The following is a 22,158-nucleotide window of genomic DNA, read 5'->3' on the forward strand; positions in this document are numbered from 1 at the left end:
ATGGAAGTGACCTGGTGCCAGACTGGGACACTGAAGGATACATTTGCCAGAATGAGCAGGGTTTTATATTACGCACAGGTATATTGGGAAAAGGAATATAAACAAGTACCCAAAAATTTCCTAAAATAGATTTTAAAAATATGTCTACTTGTGGGAGCAGTGCTTTAAATTAGAATTTGGGATAAATGGCCTAATAATCTACTGTACAAGCATGTATGTATTATATGAGGCTATAGACCAACAAAGGTTTCTGTTAACATCATAAACTTTGAGAGAGGAGAACTGGGACTCCGGACTCCTCTTGGTACGCAGACTTATTATCATCATCCCTGACAGAAGCTACACACACGTACAAAGGGGCCAGGGAACAGAACACTTGGCACAGAAGGATAGAATATCTTGAAGAACTGTCTTTTTATATTCTGCATGCCAAACAAGTCAGATGAATATGCATGCACATTACTAAAAGAACTTCGAGATGTCCAAGTCAGAATGTTAATGCCTGTTGTTCTGTGGCACTGTTCAGAGACCACATGATCCTGAATTACCAAGACTGCCCAAAACACTTTTAAATACTTTGTCATATTGAATTTTAAAAACAATATATTGTGGCCAGCAGCCCTTCCCTTCTCCTCCCACCTGAAGACAAACACATCTGTTGTGTGACAAACTGCACATTACATTATAGTGCTGGCCATAAATACCTCTAGCACATAACAAGCGTCTCTCACCTGGAGTTATGGCTTGCATTCTATAAACCATCACAGCTGGGAATGTTACCAGTAAAAGGAGGTTAACTGACTGCAACACCAAACCAATGCTTTCAGAGCCACGAACCTACAAAGGATAATAATGTTATAGCATAACCAGTGATTCTTTGGCCTTAACACTATAGTGCTTTCTAAATCAGGATGTTTTTGGTGAATTTACTGCTCATGAAAGTGCTGGACAGAAAGGAAAATTAGGAATGTTGCAAGCTTCCTCCATATACCTTTACCAAAGACCAATCATCTTAGCGTCCAAGATATATTTCAACTCCAGTCTCCGACTCAAAGACTGAAAGTTGTGCCAACTGTGTGGTAGTTTAGGACTGATAAAAAGCTAGCCAGACTGAGGCCACATAACTCATTTTACTGGTGACCAAATCTACATTTGATTCTTGATCTCCAAAGCTGAAATGCGCGAGTGCATTAAACTGTGCTACTAATGTTCTTTACAATCAATAATGGCTTAGGGGTATTTCACTTCTCCCAGTAGATCCATAACAAGAAGTTTCAGAGTAGCAGCCGTGTTAGTCTGTATCCGCAAAAAGAAGAACAGGAGTACTTGTGGCACCTTAGAGACTAACAAATTTATTAGAGCATAAGCTTTCGTGGACTGGCTCGTTCACCTGCACATCTACCAATGTGATATATGCCATCATGTGCCAGCAATGCCCCTCTGCCATGTACATTGGCCAAACTGGACAGTCTCTACGCAAAAGAATTAATGGACACAAATCTGACATCAGGAATCAAAATACTCAAAAACCAGTGGGAGAACACTTTAACCTGTCTGGTCATTCAGTGACAGACCTGCGGGTGGCTATATTACAACAGAAAAACTTCAAAAACAGACTCCAACGAGAGACTGCTGAGCTAGAATTGATATGCAAACTAGACACAATCAACTCCGCTTTGAATAAGGACTGGGAATGGCTGAGCCATTACAAACATTGATTCTATCTCCCCTTGTAAGTATGCTCACACTTCTTATCAAACTGTCTGTACTGAGCTATCTTGATTATCACTTCAAAAGTTTTTTTTCTCTTAATTAATTGGCCTCTCAGAGTTGGTAAGACAACTCCCACCTGTTTATGCTCTCTGTATGTGTGTATATATATCTCCACAATATATGTTCCATTCTATATGCATCCGAAGAAGTGGGCTGTAGTCCACGAAAGCTTATGCTCTAATAAATTTGTTAGTCTCTAAGGTGCCACAAGTACCCCTGTTCTTATAACAAGAAGTGTTCAGTCAGAAATATCATTCCAGAGAGCAAGCACAATGCATAGCGAACAACCAGTTCACCTACCTTTCTTAAATACCTTTCTATAAAAACTGCAGGAAGTGCAAACAAAACAGAGGCTGAAAGGAAGAAAAATAATAAAACATCAGGAAATAAATCTGTATCAAACACATCTATGGTAAGTAAGTGCACGGGTAGGACTCAACTGGTGGGCAGTGACATGTTCTACTAGAACTTTTCTGGAGATCTACAAGTTTCAGCAGAATGGAAGCTTTCATTTTTTTAAAATGCTGTTTCTAGCCCTTCTGGTTGTGAATATGCTGTTCTGAATGTGATCCAACACCAAGATGACACTTCAGACAGAATGAAATCATAGCTCCCAGGGCTAAATGCTAAACTCTGCTCCACAGAAGTGGAAGGCCCTAAACACACTGTGGAACAACTGTGGTTCCCTGCAAGGACAGGGACAGCATGCAGTGGAATGTGGTGTGACAGAGGTCATGTAGAAGAGTGGCATAGGGAGCAGCTACTATATGGACAGTTCTAAACTGCTCACTTAGGAAGGCATATGGGCCCCAGTTGTTATTAAAGCACATGCGCTATTGAAGTGGCTATGCAGATGCTCAGCATCAACCGGCTGGGTTGGGGAAGGGAAAATGTCTTTTCCTACAACCCCTCTTAGATCTTTTGTCCAAAACTGGACTTTGCATGAAGCTGAAGGGAAAATGTAAAACAACAAGCACCATATGGTTAAATTTTTAGTGCCATATGTGGGGAATGAGATGTGCAGTTCTCATTAATAACAAGGAGCTGAGTATCTCTTTTCCTGTGCTCTACAGTGAAAACCACCACCACCACTTAAAGCCAAAATCCACTTGAATTCCATGCTGTTTTCCACAGCATCCTGCTGGAGTGTGGGGTAATCGTATCAGATCTTTATTTTCAGAGCTGATTTAGATTTTTTAAATGATTAGCATTTTTAAAACTGCTCACTATTTCTACGTATCTGCACTTGCTGGGAAAAAGGCAGCAAACTGCTCTGTAAATCAGGAAGGTTTAAGATATACAGCCATTCTGAAGTTAATAGGAACTGTGCATGCACAATAGCTGCAGAATCCGATCAATTGTACTAACTACAAACCTCCTCACCTTCTGCTCCACGTGCCAGGTGTACTCCTCTGACCTGTCTTCTCCAACATTAACACAGACCAGCATAGACATTTTAAAACTCAAACAAAACCCTACCAAAACAAAGCACTCCGTTGCACACACAAATCTCCCCTGGGGGAGAGAGAGAACAAGTCACATGTGATAGATGTTAGTCTTGTTGCTAAATGCACCACTGGAAGGCACTTAGGTCACAACATTTTGCTGGCATAACTATGTTGGTCAGGGGTGTGAAAAGGTGTGATCCCTGACCAATATAGCTGTCCTGGAGAAGCCCCTATTGCAGATGTAGTTATACCAGCAAAAGTGCACTTTTGGGGGACTCGTACTTGTGACGGGTTGGATCATAGAAACCCCCTTGGGAGCTGCCACCTGATGTGCCAAGACTACCTCTGCTCCTGTTTTCCCTGCCAGCTCAGGACTCCAGCACCCTGTCTGACTGAGCCAGACACTCCCGTCTGCTCCAACACAGACCCAGGGTCTGAATCACTTGCCCCAAAGCTGCAAGTTTACCTGAAAACAGCTCACAGTAGTGTGCTTGTCTTTAGCACTCAGATGCCCAACTCCCAATGGGGTCTAAACCCAAATAAATCCGTTTTACCCTGCATAAATCTTATGCAGAGTAAACTCATAAACTGTTCGCCCTCTATAACACTGATAGAGAGATATGCACAGCTGTTTGCTCCCCCAGGTATTAATACATACTCTGAGTAAATTACTAAATAAAAAGTGATTTTATTAAATACAGACAGTAGGATTTAAGTGGTTCCAAGTAGTAACAGACAGAACAAAGTAAGTCACAAGCAAAATAAAATAAAATGCGCAAATCTATGCCTAATCAAACTGAATACAGATAATCTCACCCTCAGAGATACTTCAGTAAGCTTTTTCTCAGACTGGACACCTTCCAGGCCTGGGCACAATTCTTTCCCCTGGTACAGCTCTTGTTGCAGCTCAGGTGATAGCTAGGGGATTCTTCATGATGGCTCCTCTCTCTCCTTTGTTCTCTTCCACCCCTTTATATATCTTTTGCATAAGGTGGGAACCCTTTGTCCCTCTGGGTTTCCACCCGCCCTCACTGGAAAAGCACCGGGTTAAAGATGGATTCCAGTTCAGGTGACATGATCACATGTCACTGCAAGACTTCTTTACTCACTTGCCAGCACACACATATACAGGAATACTCACAGGTAAACCCAGCCATCTGCAGACATGGGAGTCATCAAGATTCCAAACCATTCTTAATGGCCCACACTTTACATAATTACAATAGGCCCTCAGAGTTATATTTTATATTTCTAGTTTTAGATACAAGAGTGGTACATTTATACAAATTGGATGATCACACTCAGTAGATTATAAGCTTTGTAATGATACCTTACAAGAGACCTTTTGCATGAAGCATACCCTAGTTACATTATATTCACTTTTTACCATATTTTTCTAAAGCTATCCCAGTTACATTATATTCACTTATTATCATGTTTTTATAAAACCATATAGACTGCACAACATCACAGTACTCTCACCCTCACCCGTATTTTCCTCCGGGGCCTGAGAAAAAACATACTGTCAAAAGCGCAGGTTATAAGCTACGACCATTCTAGCAGCACTTTGCCTGTATAATGCTCAGCACAGCTATACCAACAAAGCATTCCTAGTGTAGACCTGGCTTCAGACACTGTGGTGATGAGGACAACAGGCTAATCAATAGAATGGAACAGAAACTCTTCCTCTCAAGTCTCTCTCCTAGAAGCTAAAATTCATGATAGGTGTAAATGGATTCAACTCTGCTTTCTCCAGTGGAGTTACAGCTTCTTATACCATTGGTGTATTTGGCCCTGAGACTTCATTGCTAGGAGATAGATTTTTAACGCCTTGTTTTAGGAAAATCCAAGTCTCAAAGCATCACTAAATTATTGAGCTAGGTTCATCCTGGGTTTGGCATTCTCACTGAATGTGCTTTTGTTTGCTTTCCTTAACGCTGCTCGTAAATATGGAAATATGCAAAAAAGAGAAAACCAGAAGCTACGCTGCCTCTCCTACCAGGGATTTAAACCCTGCCAAAAATCCACATCTGGGTTTGTATGATAAAACTGGATGCTGCTTGTGATCCAGAAAAGTGCAGAGAAAATACATTTGTTATAGAAATATTCATGGGATGGTGTTAAATTCAAAAGTGACACCATTAAGTATTCAGCAAATGATATTTGCACACTGTCATCTTACCAGCAATGAGATATACTGCTGGCCACTTATAGGGGTCTTTCAGGAAAACGGAGATTATCTTTACCGGGTCAAATAGCAGTCCATATCTGAGAGAGAAAAACAGTGAGGTGGTGCAGAAACTCTATGGTTTGATACTTAGAACCATGGATACTACACTTCTACCTAATTGTCAAACTCAGAAAAGATGCTTGTGTCATTTCTCCTACTCACTCCCCCAGATCTTGAATCCCCAAACCTCTCCCAACTGTAGTTGTTCAAAACAGAGAGCATGATTCCCCCAACTTTTGAGATCGAGGACTGAAATCCGATCCCCCCATATTCTCTCTTTGCTCCAGCAGAGACACTATAATTTAACATCACCCAGGGGTTCCACCAGAGGGAGCAGTTTTAAAATGTTGGTGAGGGTTCTGCAGGAGCCTTGCAAGTGGCATGTGCCCAGAAGATGCATTAAATCAGCACACATTCCCTGGCACTCACTAGCCAGTCTTGCCCACTTGCTAGGATGCACTGACAGGTTCGGAGTCTCCTAAAGAAGTGGAGATTGTGGACAACATGTGCTGCTTCACTCCTCTTCAGATGGACCTGTTAGTTGGTTCCCCTGGTTTACATTCCCCTTTTCCAAGGTTAATAGTTTTTTCCAAATACAGTAGAACCCTGATTTTATGAACGGCCAGTTATAGGAACCTTTTTTCTGCTGCCAAATGTGACTCCAATCCCTCAGCCAATGTTCAAGCGGCTGTACAGGTTTGAAAAGACTAAGAGATCTGGAAGCGAAGAAAGGCAGTTCCCTCAAAGAAAAATCAGGGATGCTGTATACATATACCATTCATTAAGGACACTCACTGAACAATTACTACATTCACGTATGCAGTGTACCTACTGTAATTTTCAGATTTCAATTTTATTAAATTTTCGGTTCCCAATTAGTTCATAAAATAAGGGTCCTACAATAATGCAAAATATCCTTGCTGAGCTGGTTCTGATAGTAATCATATTATACGGGCCAAATTCTCAGAGGGTGTACACTGGTGTAGATCCATTGAGTTCAATTGATTTGCACCAATTAGCCCCAGCTGAAGATCTGGTCTTACACTTCTGTAGCATCTTTCACTCCAAAGGATCCCAAAATATTTCACAAATTATGGACAAGATTCTGCCGTGGGCGCCCTCCGGCTTGGAGGCTGCATAGGGTCTACGTGGCAGATGAACACATGAGGATGCTGCATGCTCTACACAATATGATTCGGGACAGCCCCTACACAGGGAGTCAGTAAAGCAACTTCTTTGCATCCTTCCCCACTCTTGGACACCAGAAGAAGGGTCCTATAACCATACAGCAGCCCAGAAATGCAGCTACTTTGGCAGTGGAAGGCAGCAATCAGGTGGACAAATGATGCACAGCATGACTGGGGGATGCCCAGGAATTTTGGTCAAGGACAGCAGGGCAAACCTGTACTCGTCTGAAACATACCATGGGATTGTTAATGTTCAGGCAGAACAAACAGGTTTCTAAGGACTAAATTATTTAGTAAACATCATGGAACTTAACTTATCCACCACTGAAGGCTGAAGGGCTGAGTTAATCATGCTGGGATTTGAAACCATGGGTAGAGAATCTAGGTATTTTGAAATCTGAAGCTTAGACCACTATGCCGTCCTGTCCAGCAAACAATTCTGGGACACCGTCATAGTGTTCAGGGGAAAATTTGATGCAGTTGTTTCTTTTTTTGTTGTTTACTGATTAATCACAGAATGACTCTTCAGTCAATATACGCCTACTCCCCCTGCAACTAAGAATTCAAGTTCCCCAGAACTGTGAAACACTGCTTTTCTTTTTTAGTGACATACTTACCTGATGAAATTCTCCAGGCTCATGTGAACATGTGTGAGGACCTAGAGTAAAGGAATATACACAGTTCACCAGAGTTCTATGCAAAAACGCATTTAAAATATCAGCATTCAGATTGGCTGGAAACAGCTTGCCTGTAGCCTACAAGAACTAATTTCCTTTACACAAACCAAAAAGTTGATGACAAACGCATTCTTTTGGCTTCCTTTAATTAGAATAAGCCAGAGTAGCTCAAAAGAAGCTGATGGGTCCATTCAGAATAGTCAAGTTTATGTAAGAGAATAGCCTCTTTTTTCCCAAACTGATCACCAACTCCAATTTCTTACATTTCTTGATGACATTTGTTTTATTCTGCTTGAAAAAAATCCACAATCTATTCAATAGATCCCAGGGAAGACAACAGATCTTATTCTTCTGTCCTAAGGTGGAAGTCAGGAGTCACCCCCCATAATGGAGTTACATCTGTGCATAGCTGGTGTGAGAAGAGAATCAGTTACAAGAAGCCTGCTATGCGAGGTGACAAATTTCAGGGAGGGAGGGTGTTAAACCCTAATGATGAAAATGGAAGAAAGGACTGATTGCTTTGCTCAGTTGGCTGAGCAAGGCTTGCTTTCCCTCTCTAGGAAGAAGAGAAGTCCTCTCTCTAAAACAAACAAAACACATATATTGAGTCTGGCTCTCCATGGCATTACACCAGATTTACACCCACAAAATTCCATTGACTTCAGGGGTCTGAAACTGTGGGGAATCACACTGATTCACTGGGATCTACTAGAGAAATATACTGACCCACATTAAACAGGGCTTCATGTTGTATCAACTTCTCCCTAAAGGAAAAATGCATTTCCCCACCATTTCCCCACAATTCTAAGCTGCAGGTACTTGCAAAGAGTTAGTGATATACATAAAGGAACACAAAGAGAATGGAAAGTTACTGACTTGGTACAACAAAGAAGTGACAGCTGCTGGCTCTAAATTTAGGAGCTGAGACAAGAAATACCAAACATTTTTGTAAGTATTACCAAGTAAATCATGAAAGGTTTAATCTATTCAGCACCTCCCTGTAAGGGTTTAAAGTCAGAAACACTAATCAAACATCTATTATCGGTCTACGTTACTTGGTGATTTTCCACTTACCAATAGGACTACAGACCAGTTAAAAATGCCTTGAAAATTGTTGAATCCACTCCCATACGATAATAGGGATTCACACAACGTATGACAGCTAAGGGGAAAAAAACGAAGAATGACTGTAATGCTTCCATTTTCATTTTTATTGAAAATGTAGTTTTCAATAGAGACGGTAGTATCTGAAAGACAAATATATTCTCACTTTAATTTTCCTCTTCAGTGGCTTCTTAGAAAACTTTGAAATTAAGAGCTTGTCTACATGAACAGTTAGTTCGTGGCACGCTGGATTGGGTGTAAATCTACCCTGTTCTAGCCTCCTACATGCTAAACGTCCACGTGGACCCTGCTGATGTCCACTAACAGTTCAGTTGTGCAGTACGCTGCGTTGAAACAGTAGATTAAAGTGTACTGGGGAAATCTTAGTGCATAGTAGCAGGGTCCACACGGACACTTAGTGCACAGCAGGCTAGTGCAGAGTAGATTTATACCCGACTTGCCATGAACTACATAGAAGATCAGGGTTGGAAGGGACCTCAGAAGGTATCTAGTCCAACCCCCTGCTAAAAGCAGGACCAATTCCCAACTAAATCATCCTAGCCAGGGCTTTGTCAAGCCAGGCCTTAAACACCTCTAAGGATGGAGATTCCACCACCTCCTTAGGGAACCCATTCCAGTGCTTCACCATCCTCCTAGTGAAATAGTGTTTCCTAATATCCAACCTAGACCTCCCCCATTGCAACTTGAGACCATTGCTCCTTGTTCTGTCATCTGCCACCACTGAGAACAGTCTAGATCCATCCTCTTTGGAACCCCCCTTCAGGTAGTTGAAGGCTGCTATCAAATCCCCCCTCACTCTTCTCTTCTGCAGACTAAGCAAGCCCACTTTCCTCAGCTTCTCCTCATAAGTCATGTGCCCCAGCCCCCTAATCATTTTCATTGCCCTCCGCTGGACTCTCTCCAATTTGTCCACATCCCTTCTGTAGTGGGTGGACCAAAAATGGACGCAATACTCCAGGTGTGACCTCACCAGTGCTCAATAGAGGGGAATAATCACTTCCCTCGATCTGCTGGCAATGCTCCTACTAATACAGCCCAATATGCCATTAGCCTTCTTGGCAACAAGGGCACACTGGTGACTCATATCCAGCTTCTCATCCTGTAATCCCCAGGTCTTTTTTTGCAGAACTGCTCCTTAGCCAGTCAGTCCCCAGCCTGTAGCGATGCATGGAATTCTTCCTTCCTATGTAAGCAAGTCCTAATCTTATAGGCCAACCGTAGAAGGCAGTAATGTCATAGGGTGGTAGTGTGGCCTAGAAGACCCCACCCTAGACTAGAATTCAGAAGACCTGGTTTGTTTCACTAGCTGTAAAATGTGTTCCTCCTTTGTCAGGGAAAAGTGCTTGGGGATCTAGGGGATGACAAGTCTTAGGCCTGGTCTACACTACGAGTTTAGGTCGACTTTAGCAGCGTTAAATCGAATTAAGCCTGGATACGTCCACACGACGAAGCCTTTTCTTTCGACTTAAAGGGCCCTTTAAACCGGTTTCTTTACTCCACCTCCGACGAGGGGATTAGCGCTAAAATCAGCCTTTGTGGGTCGGATTTGGGGTAGTGTGGACAGAATTCGAGGTTATTGGCCTCCGGGAGCTATCCCACAGTGCTTCATTGTGACCGCTCTGGACAGTGCTCTCAACTCAGATGCACTGACCAGGTAGACAGGAAAAGCCCCGCGAACTTTTGAATTTCATTTCCTGTTTGCCCAGCGTGGAGAGCACAGGTGACCACGCAGAGCTCATCAGCACAGGTAACCATGATGGAGTCCCAGGATCGCAAAAGAACTCCAGCATGGACAGAACGGGAGGTACGGGATCTGCTCGCCATATGGGGAGACGAATCAGTGCTAGCCGAACTCCGTAGCCATAAACGAAATGGCAAAATATTAGAAAAAGTCTCAAAGGCAATGAAGGACAGAGGCCATAACAGGGACGCACAGCAGTGCTGCGTGAAAATTAAGGAGCTAAGGCAAGCCTACCACAAAGCCAGAGAGGCAAACGGAAGGTCTGGGGCAAAGCCGCAAACATGCTGCTTCTACGCGGAGCTGCATGCCATTCTAGGGGGTGCAGCCACCACTACCCAACCGTGTGCTTTGACTCCATCAATGGAGAATCGTGCAACAGGGAAGCGGGTTCGGGGTACGTGGAAGATGATGATGATGATGAAGACAATGAAGATAGCTCACAGCAAGGAAGCGGAGAAACCGGTTTCCCCAACAGCCAGGATATGTTTATCACCCTGGACCTGGAACCAGTAATCCCCGAACTCACCCAAGGCATGCTCCCAGACCCTGAGGGCACAAAAGGGATCTTTCGTAAGCGTACCTTTGTAAATATTACACATGGTTTAAAAGCAAGCGTGTTTAATGATTAATTTGCCCTGGCCATCGCGGACAGTACAGCTACTGGAAAAGTCTGTTAACGTGTATGGGGATGGAGCAGAAATCCTCCAGGGACATCTCCAGAAAGCTCTCCCTCATGTACTCCCAAAGTCTTTGCAAAAGGTTTCTGGGGAGGGCTGCCTTATCCCGTCCGCCATGGTAGGACACTTTACCAGGCCAGGCCAGTAGCACGTAGTCTGGAATCATTGCATAACAAAGCATGGCAGCGTATGGTCCCGGTGTTTGCTGGCATGCAGACAACATCCATTCCTTATCTCTCTTTGTTATCCTCAGGAGAGTGATATCATTCACGGTCATCTGGTTGAAATGGGGTGATTTTATTAAGCGGACATTCAGAGGTGCCTGTTCCTGCTTGACTGAACAGAAATGTTCCCCGCTGTTAGCCACGCGGTGGTGGGGGAGGGGTGAAGTGATCATCCCAGAGAATTGGGTGTGTGTGGGGGGGGGGAGTAGTTGGGTTTGTGCTGCATGTTAACCCAGAAACCGCAGCCCCTCCTTTTACATTGCAAACCCATTTTAAATGGACAATCCAACGGGTCCTTGGTATGGGAAATGAGGGCGCTACTGTTTGAAACCATTCCCACATGTTATGAAGGTTAAAAAAGCCAAAAGACTGTGGCTTACCATGGCTGCCTGCAAGCTGAATTCTGTTGCCTGGCACTGCGTGAGTGATCTCTCACACCAAACCGACAGGCCCTCAATATAAGAAGAAAAATGCGACCTTGTAACGAAAGCACATGTGCTGTGTAATGTAAACAGCAAAATTTAACGTGAAAGAGTGTACCCATTATTCTCTAAAATGTGTCTTTTTTAACCACCTCTCCCTTCTCCTCCACCAGCTGCAAATGTTTCTCCTATACAGAGGCTAGTGAAGATTAGAAGGAGAAAACGGCGGACTCAAGATGATATGTTCTCGGAGCTCCAGATGTCCTCCCACGCTGACAGAGCACAGCAGAATGCATGGAGGCAGTCAATGTCAGAGTGCAAAAAAGCACAATATGAACGAGAGGAGAGGTGGTGGGCTGAAGAGGATAGGCGGCGTCAGCTTGCTGACAGAAGGCAAGAGTTGATGCTCTGGCTGCTGGAGCATCAAACTGATATGCTCCAGCGTATGGTTGAGCTGCAGGAAAGGCAGCAGGAGCAGAGACCGCCGCGACAGCCCCTGTGTAACCAACAGCCCTCCTCCCCAAGTTCCATAGCCTCCTCACCCAGACACCCAAGAACGCGGTGGGGGGGCCTCCGGCCACTCAGCCACTCCACCCCAGATGATTGCTCAAGCATCAGAAGGCTGGCCTTCAATAAGAGTTAAAGTTTTAAAGTTTTAAACTGCAGTGTGTCCTTGTCCTTCCCTCCTCCCCCACCCCACCAGATGCTTCCCTCCTCCCCCACCCCTCCCGGGTTACCTTGGCAGTTATCCCCCTAATTGTGTGATGAATTAATAAAGAATGCATGAATGTGAAGTAACAATGACTTTATTGCCTCTGCAAGCGGTGCTCGAAGGGGGGAGGGGAGGGTGGTTATCTTACAGGGAAGTAGAGTGAACTGGGGGGAAGAGGGGTAGGAGGGTTCATCAAGGAGAAACAAACAGAAGTTTCACACCGTAGCCTGGCCAGTCACAAAACTCGTTTTCAAAGCTTCTCTGATGCGCACCGCGCCCTGCCTTATTCTTCTAACCGCCCTGGTGTCTGGCTGCGCGTAATCAGCGGCCAGGCGTTTTGCCTCAACCTCCCACCCCGCCATAAATGTCTCCCCCTTACTCTCACAGATATTGTGGAGCGCACAGCAAGCAGCAATAACAATTGGAATATTGGCTTCGCTGAGGTCTATCCGAGTCAGTAAACTGCGCCAGCGCACTTTTAAACGTCCAAATGCACATTCCACCACCATTCGGCACTTGCTCAGCCTATAATTGAACAGGTCCTGACTACGGTCCAGGCTGCCTGTGTACGGCTTCATGAGCCATGGCATTAAGGGGTAGGCTGGGTCCCCAAGGATAACGATAGGCATTTCAACATCCCCAACGGTTATTTTCTGGTCCGGGAAGAAAGTCCCTTCCTCCAGCTTTTGAAACAGACCAGAGTTCCTGAAGACGTGAGCATCATGTACCTTTCCCAGCCATCCCACGTTGATGTTAGTGAAACATCCCTTGTGATCCACCAGGGCTTGCAGCAGCACTGAAAAGTACCCCTTGCGGTTTATGTACTCAGTGGCTTGGTGCTCCGGTGACAAGATAGGGATATGGGTTCGGTCTATCGCCCCACCACAGTTTGGGAATCCCATCGCAGCAAAGCCATCCACTATGACCTGCACGTTTCTCAGAGTCACTACCCTTGATATCAGCAGGTCTTTGATTGCGTTGGCTACTTAGATCACAGCAGCCCCCACAGTAGATTTGCCCACTCCAAATTGATTCCCGACTGACCGGTAGCTGTCTGGCGTTGCAAGCTTCCACAGGGCTATCGCCACTCGCTTCTCAACTGTAAAGGCTGCTCTCATCCTGGTATTCTGGCGCTTCAGGGCAGGGGAAAGTAAGTCACAAAGTTCCATAAAAATGCCCTTACGCATGCGAAAGTTTCGCAGCCACTGGGAATCGTCCCACACCTGCAACACGATGCAGTCCCACCAGTCTGTGTTTGTTTCCCGGGCCCAGAATCGATGTTCCACGCCATGAACCTACCCCAGTAACACCATGATTTGCACATTGCTGGGGCCTGTACTTTGTGAGAGGTCTATGTCCATGTCAATTTCCTCATCACTTTCGTCGCCGCACTGCAATCGCCTCCTCGGCTGGTTTTGCTTTGGCATGTTCTGGCTCTGCATATACTCCAGGACAATGCGTGTGGTGTTCATAGTGCTCATAATTGCTGCGGTGATCTGAGCGGGCTCCATGATCCCAGTGCTATGGCGTCTGGGCTGAAAAAAGGCGCGAAACTATTGTCTGATGGAGGGAGGGAGAGAGGGAGGGAGGGGTGAGTGACGACATGGCTTACAGGTACAGGAAATTAAAATCAACAAAGGTGGCTGTGCATCAGGGAGAAACACAAACAACTGTCACACAGAATGGCCCCCCCCCAAAGATTGAACTCAAAACCCTGGGTTTAGCAGGCCGTTGATTTCACGGAGAGAGGGGGAAGCAAATGAATACAGAACAAATCTGGTCCATCTATTTTTTACATCTTAAGCTGGCAGCAGACGGTGCAGCATGACTGATAGCCATCAGCATCTTCTGGGTGCTTGGCAGAAAATGATGTACTAAGACTGCTAGCCATCATCGTCAAGACGGTTCAATAGGCCAGGAGACAAAACATGTCTGCCCAGGTGTCTCTGATTGAACTCACTGAGGAGTACGACGACGATGGATACCAGTCGTAATACACCATCCTCTGCCAAAAGGCAAGGAGCTGCTGCTGTGTAGCAATGCAGCCCCACGTCTGCCAGCCCCACATCTGCCAGCACCCAGATCGCCGATGAAGGCTACCAGTCATACTGCACTGTCTACTGCCAAAAGGCAATTAGCTGCTGCTGTGTAGCAATGCAGTACCACGTCTGCCGGCACCCAGATGGCATATGGTGACGGTGAGCTGAGCTGAGCGGGCTCCATGCTTGGCGTGGTATGTTGTCTGCACAGGTAACCCAGGTAAAAAGGCGTGAATTGATTGTCTGCCGTTGCTCTGACGGAGGGGGAGGTGCCTGACAACATGTACCCAGAACCCCCCGCGACACTGTTTGTGCATCATCAGGCATTGGGATCTCAACCCAGAAATCCAATGGGCGGCGGAGACTGCGGGAATTGTGGGATAGCTACCCACAGTGCAATGCTCCGGAAGTCCACGCTAGCCTCGGTACTGTGGACGTGGTCCACCGACTTAATGCATTTAGAGCATTTTATGTGGGGACACACACAATCGACTGTATAAAACCGATTTCTATAAAACCAGCTTCTATAAATTCGACCTAATTTAGTAGTGTAGACGTTCCCTGAATCATTATTAATGGACCTTGCAGGTATCCAGAAAGCAGCAGAAAGGCTGTTATTCTCACCCAGGCTTCAGCAGTGACTCCTAGTCTTGCTTTCTTCTTTTTCTCCAAGAAATGAAGTAGCTGCTAAATTGCTCAAGGAGGGACAGATTCTGCAATATTTATTCATGCGAAGAAGCACTCACTCCCACAGGTAATCCCACGGAAGCCAATGGAACTACTTCCACAAGTACTGTCAGTCCTACTCAACATATGGGTTGCAAAATCTGGCACGGAGGATACAATGTGTCTGGTCGCTACAAGTATGCTACCCTCATCATAGCCCAAGGCTGAATAAGAAACACAAATTGTTCCTATCAACAAATGTTCCAGTAAGGAAAGAAATGGGTTTAACCAATATTTGGAACAGTTTCAGGTTGAAGGATAATGACAGTAACTTATAACTTCAAAGCACCCACGACAAACACTAAGGCCCTGATCTTCAAAACCGTGCATGCCTAAGGCTACGTTTTAGTCACAGGTATTTTTAGTAAAAGTCATGGACAGGTCACAGACAGTAAACAAAAATTCACGGCCCGTGACCTGTCCAGGACCCGACTAAATCTTGGGAGTGCCGTGGGTGCTCGTGGAGGAGGGGTGCCCGGGGGGCAGGCTGCAGGTGCCCGGGGGGCACTGTGGATGCTGGGGGCGTGGCCCAGGGGGCACCATGGGTGCATGGGGGGGCAGCCCGGGGAGTCCTGCGGGTGCTGTGGGGGAAGAAGCCTCAGGGGTGCTGTGGGGGCAGTGCCTGTGGACAGAGGCAGCACAGAGCTAGGAGCTGAGGGAGGGACCTGTTGCTGCTTCCAGGGAGCCTCCCCCACAAAGTAAGCGCCACCCAGAGCCCTCACCCCCTCCCGCGTCCCAGCCCCCTCCAACTCCCAAACTCCTCCTGCTGCTGCTGGGAGACGGGGGGGCCCAAGACTTCCCCAGCAGTGGCCAGTGCAACTGGCCCAGGAGCTGCCTGGGCTCCTCGAGCAGCCCCAGAGCCAGCTGCATGGGCCGCTGCAGAAGTCACAGAGGTCATGAAAAGTCACAGAATCTGTGACTTCCGTGACCTCCACGACAAACTCGCAGCCTTATGCATGCCCCTAACAGACATGAGCATTACCTGTGCACACAATGACCCCTATTCCATGCATTATGATAGAGGGTGAAATCCTGGCCTGAAGATTTGGGATTCCAGATCGTGGGGATATAGATTAATACCAAGAGAAATGGGATACTGCCTGCTTTTCCCCCAGTTTCACTACCATAAGCTCAGGTGATTCAGTTTGCCCCATAACAGCCAGTATTTACTGCTGCAATACTTTACTCCCCTCTTCAGTGGGGCATCACTTCTCATTTATAACCTTTATGGTAAGATAGACTTTCACCTTCTCTGTTTTCTGTGTCCTATCCTCTTGATTCCCCATGGAAGGGGAAACTATACAAAACATGACCTGGCAGCTGAATTCCAATGTTTCTTACAACGCATACAGAGACACAATTCTCAGGCCTGGTCTATACTTAACAGTTAGGTTCACATACCTGTGGTGCTCAGGGGTGTGAAAAATTCACATTGCTATGCCAACCTAACCGACAGTGTAGACATGTCTAGGATGACGGAAACATTCTTCCATTGACCTAGCTACTGCCACTGGGAGAGGTAGATTACCTAAAGCAATGAAAAAAACTAGGGCTGTCGATTAATCGCAGTTAACTCACACAATGAACTCCAAAAAATTCATTGTGATAAAAAAAATTCAATGCGATTAAGCGCAGTTTTAATCGCACTGTTAAACAAAAGAATACCAATTGAAATGTATTAAATATTTTGGATGTTTTTCTACATTTTCAAATATATTGATTTCAATTACAACATAGAATACAAAGTGTACAGTGCTCACTTTATATTATTTTTATTACAAATATTTGCACTGTAAAAATGATAAACAAAAGAAATTTTTTTCAATTCACCTCATAGAAGTACCCTAGTGCAATCTCTTTATCATGAAAATGCAACTTACAAATGTAGATTTTTTTTTGTTACATAACTGCACTCAGAAACAAAACAATGTAAAACTTTAGAGCCTACAAGTACATTCAGTCGTACTTCTTGTTCAGCCAATCGCTAAGGGTATGTCTTCACTACCCGCCGTATGGGCGGGTAGCAATCGATTTATCCGGGATCGATATATCGTGTCTCGTTAAGACGTGATATATCAATCCCCAAACGTGCTCACCGTCGACTCCGGAACTCCACCAGAGCGAGCGGCGGTAGCGCAGTCGACGGGGGAGCCACGGCCGTCGATCCCGCGCCATGTGGACCCCAGGTAATTCGATCCAAGATATTTCGACTTCAGCTACGCTATTCGCGTAGCCCTAAGAGAAACAAGTTTGTTTACGTTTATGGGAGATAATGCTGCCCGCTTCTTATTTACAACGTCACCTGACAGTGAGAACAAGCATTTGCATGGCACTTTTGTAGCTGGCATTGCAAGGTATTGACGTGCCAGATATGCTAAACATTCGTATGCCCCTTCATGCTTTGGCCACCATTCCAGAGGACATGCTTCCATACTGATGCCACTTCTTAAAAAAATAATGCATTAGTTAAATTTGTGCCTGAACTCCTTGGGGGAGAATTGTATGTCTCCTGTTCTGTGTTTTACCTGCATTATGCCACATATTTCAAGTTATAGCAGTCTCGGATGATGACCCAGCATGTTGTTCGTTTTAAGAACACTTTCACTGCAGATTGACAAAACACAAAGAAATGTAAGATTTCTACAGATAGCTACAGCACTTGACTCAAGATTTAAGAATTTGAAGTGCCTTCCAAAATCTGATCGGGATGAGGCATGTTTTCAGAAGTCTTAAAAGAGCAACACTCCAATGCGGAAACTACAGAACGCGAACCACCTAAAAAGAAAATCAACCTTCTGCTCGTGGCATCTGACTCAGATGATTAAAATGAACATGTGTTGGTCCGCACTGCTTTGGATCGTTATTGAGCAGAACCCATCATCAGCATGAACGCATGTCCTCTGGAATGGTGAGTGAAGGGACATATGAATCTTTAGCGCATCTGGCATGTAGATATCTTGCAAGGCCGGCTACAACAGTGCCATGAGAACGTCTGTTCTCACTTTCAGGTGCCATTGTAAACAAGAGGCGGGCAGCATTATCTCCTGCAAATGTAAACAAACTTGTTTGTCTGAGTGACTGGCTGAACAAGAAGTAGGACTGAGTGGACTTGTAGGCTCTAGTTTTACATCGTTTCGTTTTTGAATGCAGTTATTTTTTGTACATAATTCTACATTTGTAAGGTCAATGTTCATGATAAAGAGATTGCACTACAGGATTTGTATTAAGTGAATTGAAAAATACTATTTCTTTTATTTTTACAGTGAAAATATTTATAATAAAAATAAATATAAAGTTAGCACTGTACACTTTGTATTCTGTGTTGTAATGGAAATCAATATATTTGAAAATGTGGAAAACATCCGCAAATATTTATATAAATAGTATTCTATTATTGTTTAACAGCATGATTAATCGCGATTAATTTTTTTTAAATTGTGCGATTAATCACAATTAATTGTTTTAATCACTTGACAGCCCTAAAAAACGCCTTCCGTCACTGTAGGAAAGGTCTACGCTACAGCGGCATAGCAGCAGCACTGCTCCAGTGCCACTTGTAGCACCTGCAATGTAGATATGGCCTCAGAGTAGTCCTGTAATAAGTATAAGAGTGTTCTTTGAAATTATGTGATTCTTTTATCTTTGTGTTTTCCCTGTACCTCAGTCTCTCTGGGTCGTCTTGTCTCACTTCAGTATCATTCATTTCAGGCTGAGGCATCTCGGGATTGATGGAAATATTAATTTTCTTTTTTCTCTTTCCGGACATTTTGATTCCAAACCCTATAAAAAGAGATGACTCCATTTGTACAATCCTCTCTTTTCACAATCTCTGCAAACGTCCATTTTCAGCACAAAGACGTTGTTCCTATGACCCGATTAAACAGGGATTTTTTTTTAGTCCAATTTTGTCAATTAGACTCTTCATCCAAAACTGTCCTTTAAAAAGGACTCTTGAAATCTGTTATACCAGCCCTCTGGAAAATGTGCAAGGATGGAAATAAAATTATTCCAAAATTTCTCTGTCTCATCACAAATCAAGGACAATATTTAAGACTTCTATCTGAAATATACCAACTGTTTTCTGTACAATGGATGAAAACTTGGAATCTTACTAGGGAAAAAGACAAAATGTTGACCTTTTCATTTTTATGTGAATCTTTTTTCTGGTGTTGGTTTTTGCCAACCAGTTGTGCATTGCATTGTTGCAAAGATTTAATGTACCTGAGACATTCTAAAACTGGCAACGTATGGGTGTTATATTTGCATACACATATGCAGATATTCCTTCTGCTCTTTGGTCTGTGTATGTCCTTTCTACTCAGCTAACTAACAAATCAGGTTCATTTGGATTTTCACAACTTCAGCATACTGGAGTTCACAAAAAACTGTTGTTACTTTTTATCTACCTATGTTTTTTGTATGGCTCCTATTACCATAGTATCTAAGCAATGAGTAAATAATCCAAGTGTGTATTCTTAGCTCAACATTTTGTACTTTAAAAAAAACTTTTGATGACATTTTCCTTGAACAAAATAGATAATACAAGATTTAACAAAGTGTTGCAAATTTGGCTGTTTTAGCAGGTTTGATTTTGATCAAAATAAAAGTGTGGAAATGAACACAGTCAAAACAATATCAAACCAGCCTGAAACCAGCTTGAGCAGACGGCTCCATGGAGAACACTGTGATCATAAGAATGTAAAAGTAATAAAAATAGTGACATTGACTGGGGAGTTAGTCATGAACTGCAAAATCTCTTCCTTTATTCTTTCTCTTTTTGATATATATACATTTTTAAAGGGAAATCTTGAAAGATTCAAATGTAGATTTTTAGTTGGCAAGTACAATGACTGATTTCACCCCTCAAAAGATGATAAAAAACAAGTGTTCATGGGAAATAATCACACACACTTTTTATAATCCCAGTTCAATCTATACATTTCCATTATTATTTTTCCCAGTAAAACAAAGAGTGGCATACAGAATCCCAACCCTCTGCACAAAAAAGGGTCAGCTGGGTGATCCATTCCACGGAGTAGACTCAACTTCCCCACTCACTCTTTTAACAAGCCAGGCCAGATTAAACCAGAATCAAAGGTGGAGGTTGGGGGACATGTGACAGGCTAGGACCCATGTTTCAAAAGCTCCCCACATTTTGCTAATCTGATCCCACAAATATATGAACCTATTTGGGGCCAAATATTTTGCATGGATCCAAGCCGAGTTTACTCTAAAACTTTGGCTGTATTCAATTGTAAGAGTGGTACAATCGGAGAGGCTCAAAATCAATGAAAAGTCAATCTCTGACAAATTGGCCAAATATGGACCTAAACTTAAAGCTACATTTCAAAGAGAGGATGAGAGCCACCAGTCTTTCACACTGAATCAGAGGCCGTCAATTTTTAAACCACTAGGGAGAAATTTTGCAATTCATGGCTAAATCATCATGCGCCAGTGTTCATTAAAATGTATTGAAAAAGTCTTATGATCACAGTATTCCCTATATTGTTCTTCTAGTCAGGCTTTTTTTTCAGATTAGTCTGGTTTTGGCTACATTAGTTATCACCCTTCAACTTTAATACTGACCACACTAGAAACAGGATGGAATTTTCAAGAACGTTGATGAGAATTAGGCCCTGACTCCTACTGAAAGCGGCTTAGTGTTTTTCAAAATCCCACCCCATACCTTTGATTCATTCCTGATCCATTTGCCAGTATGTCTTTGGTTGGAAGGGAAACAGAGTGAGTTTCAAAAATATCATTCTGCTTAACTAATCAAAAACTGTGGGAACAACCCAAATCACCATTTCCCACGGTGTACCGATGCTCATGTTTCTTTAAAATCTACTCAAAGCTTTGTATGAGCAGAGATTGATAAACATAGCTATAAACCCTGATACAAGGAAAGTAAAATATTTATCAATGACATAAAAGCTCTGTTACTTTATAGATTATTGTGCTTCGTAATAGTACAGGGGTTTTGATGTTGTTTTATTTCTAACCTGCACAATTAAAGGCAGGGCAAACAAGGTTTAATTAAGCAAAGAGAAAAACATGAATTCCCAAATAAAATGTAAAACATTTTAAAATTTCTAAACAAGCAAGACAAGGACAAAAGAAGTCTGCTTTCAGTTATACCAGTGTAAGTCTGGAGTAACTCCGGTTAAATCAGTGCAGTTACTCTGGAGTTATACTTGTTTACTCAAGATCAAAATCTGGCCCAAAGAGTGTGATTTTAACCTAGAAGCATTATTTCTGGTCTATTGAGTTACAGCACTAAAGCGAATGTGGCATTTGAATTCAAATCCAATATCCTGCTTCTGCATGAAAACAATTTAATAATTAAATCGTTGGCATTCAGAGATCATTAAGATCTACTTAAACCTAATTAGCACAGATATTAATTTGTCTGGATTTTCACTATGTCCCTTATTAAGCAAAATGACCCTTGTTTCCACTCCAAAGAAAAAAAGGAATACCTAACCACACAGATCCAATTCATACTCACTGTGGTCTTCATACAGTTTGTGGATAGGGCCAGATTCACCCCCTGGGCATAATGGAGTGCAATTTGCAGCTCCCCTGTGCTGTCAGAGTGGCTGCACTGACGAAAAGATTCAAACCTCAAATACAGGCAGTTGTGCTCTCCCCTAGGGTTCTGATAAGGAAGGAAAGAGAAGCAAGGATGGTTTGTATCACTATGCCCCTTCTCCAGGCTGACTTCCTGCTGTCAGCGACCCACTACCTGGGTCGCATCCGTGTGAACCTGTCCCAGTGCCTCTGGTTAGATCCAGTCGGCAAAGGCTTAGCTGAAAAGATGAGCCTAGCACAACATGCTGAAGGTTAACAAATTCAAGATCTGACACCTGCCTGAATGAGAAAGTTCCACAGACAGGGACCTTCCAACCAAGAACTGCCTGCATCAAGATCTTAGACCAGGGGTAGGCAACCTATGGCACGCGTGCCGAAGGCAGCATGCGAGCTGATTTTCAGTGGCACTCACACTGCCCGGGTCCTGGCCACCAGTCCGGGGGGCTCTGCATTTTAATTTAATTTTAAATGAACATTCTTAAACATTTTAAAAACTTTATTTACTTTACATACAACAATAGTTTAGTTATATATTATAGACTTTTAGAAAGAGACCTTCTAAAAACGTCAAAATGTATGACTGGCA

The 22,158-nt window shown here is 43.6% G+C and overlaps 1 protein-coding gene across 13 annotated transcripts in view; it reads right to left on the reverse strand.

Annotated features, from left to right (window-relative positions):
* Positions 1-22,158, reverse strand: part of LOC117886576 (diacylglycerol O-acyltransferase 1-like) — a 46,956-nt gene that overhangs the window by 22,807 nt on the left and 1,991 nt on the right. For 6 of the 13 annotated variants that reach the window (XM_034788524.1, XM_034788520.1, XM_034788519.1 and 3 more), the window contains exons 2-8: positions 18,641-18,761; positions 11,463-11,534; positions 8,390-8,477; positions 7,256-7,296; positions 5,404-5,489; positions 2,074-2,126; positions 732-837 (exon numbers count right to left, since the gene is read on the reverse strand). In XM_034788524.1, the coding sequence (XP_034644415.1) occupies positions 732-837; positions 2,074-2,126; positions 5,404-5,489; positions 7,256-7,296; positions 8,390-8,477; positions 11,463-11,534; positions 18,641-18,761 (567 nt within the window). The other 7 variants (XM_034788525.1, XM_034788527.1, XM_034788522.1 and 4 more) reach the window with 6 other exon arrangements.

Source organism: Trachemys scripta, chromosome 13 (genome assembly GCF_013100865.1).
Source record: "Trachemys scripta elegans isolate TJP31775 chromosome 13, CAS_Tse_1.0, whole genome shotgun sequence".
NCBI lineage: Eukaryota > Metazoa > Chordata > Testudines > Emydidae > Trachemys > Trachemys scripta.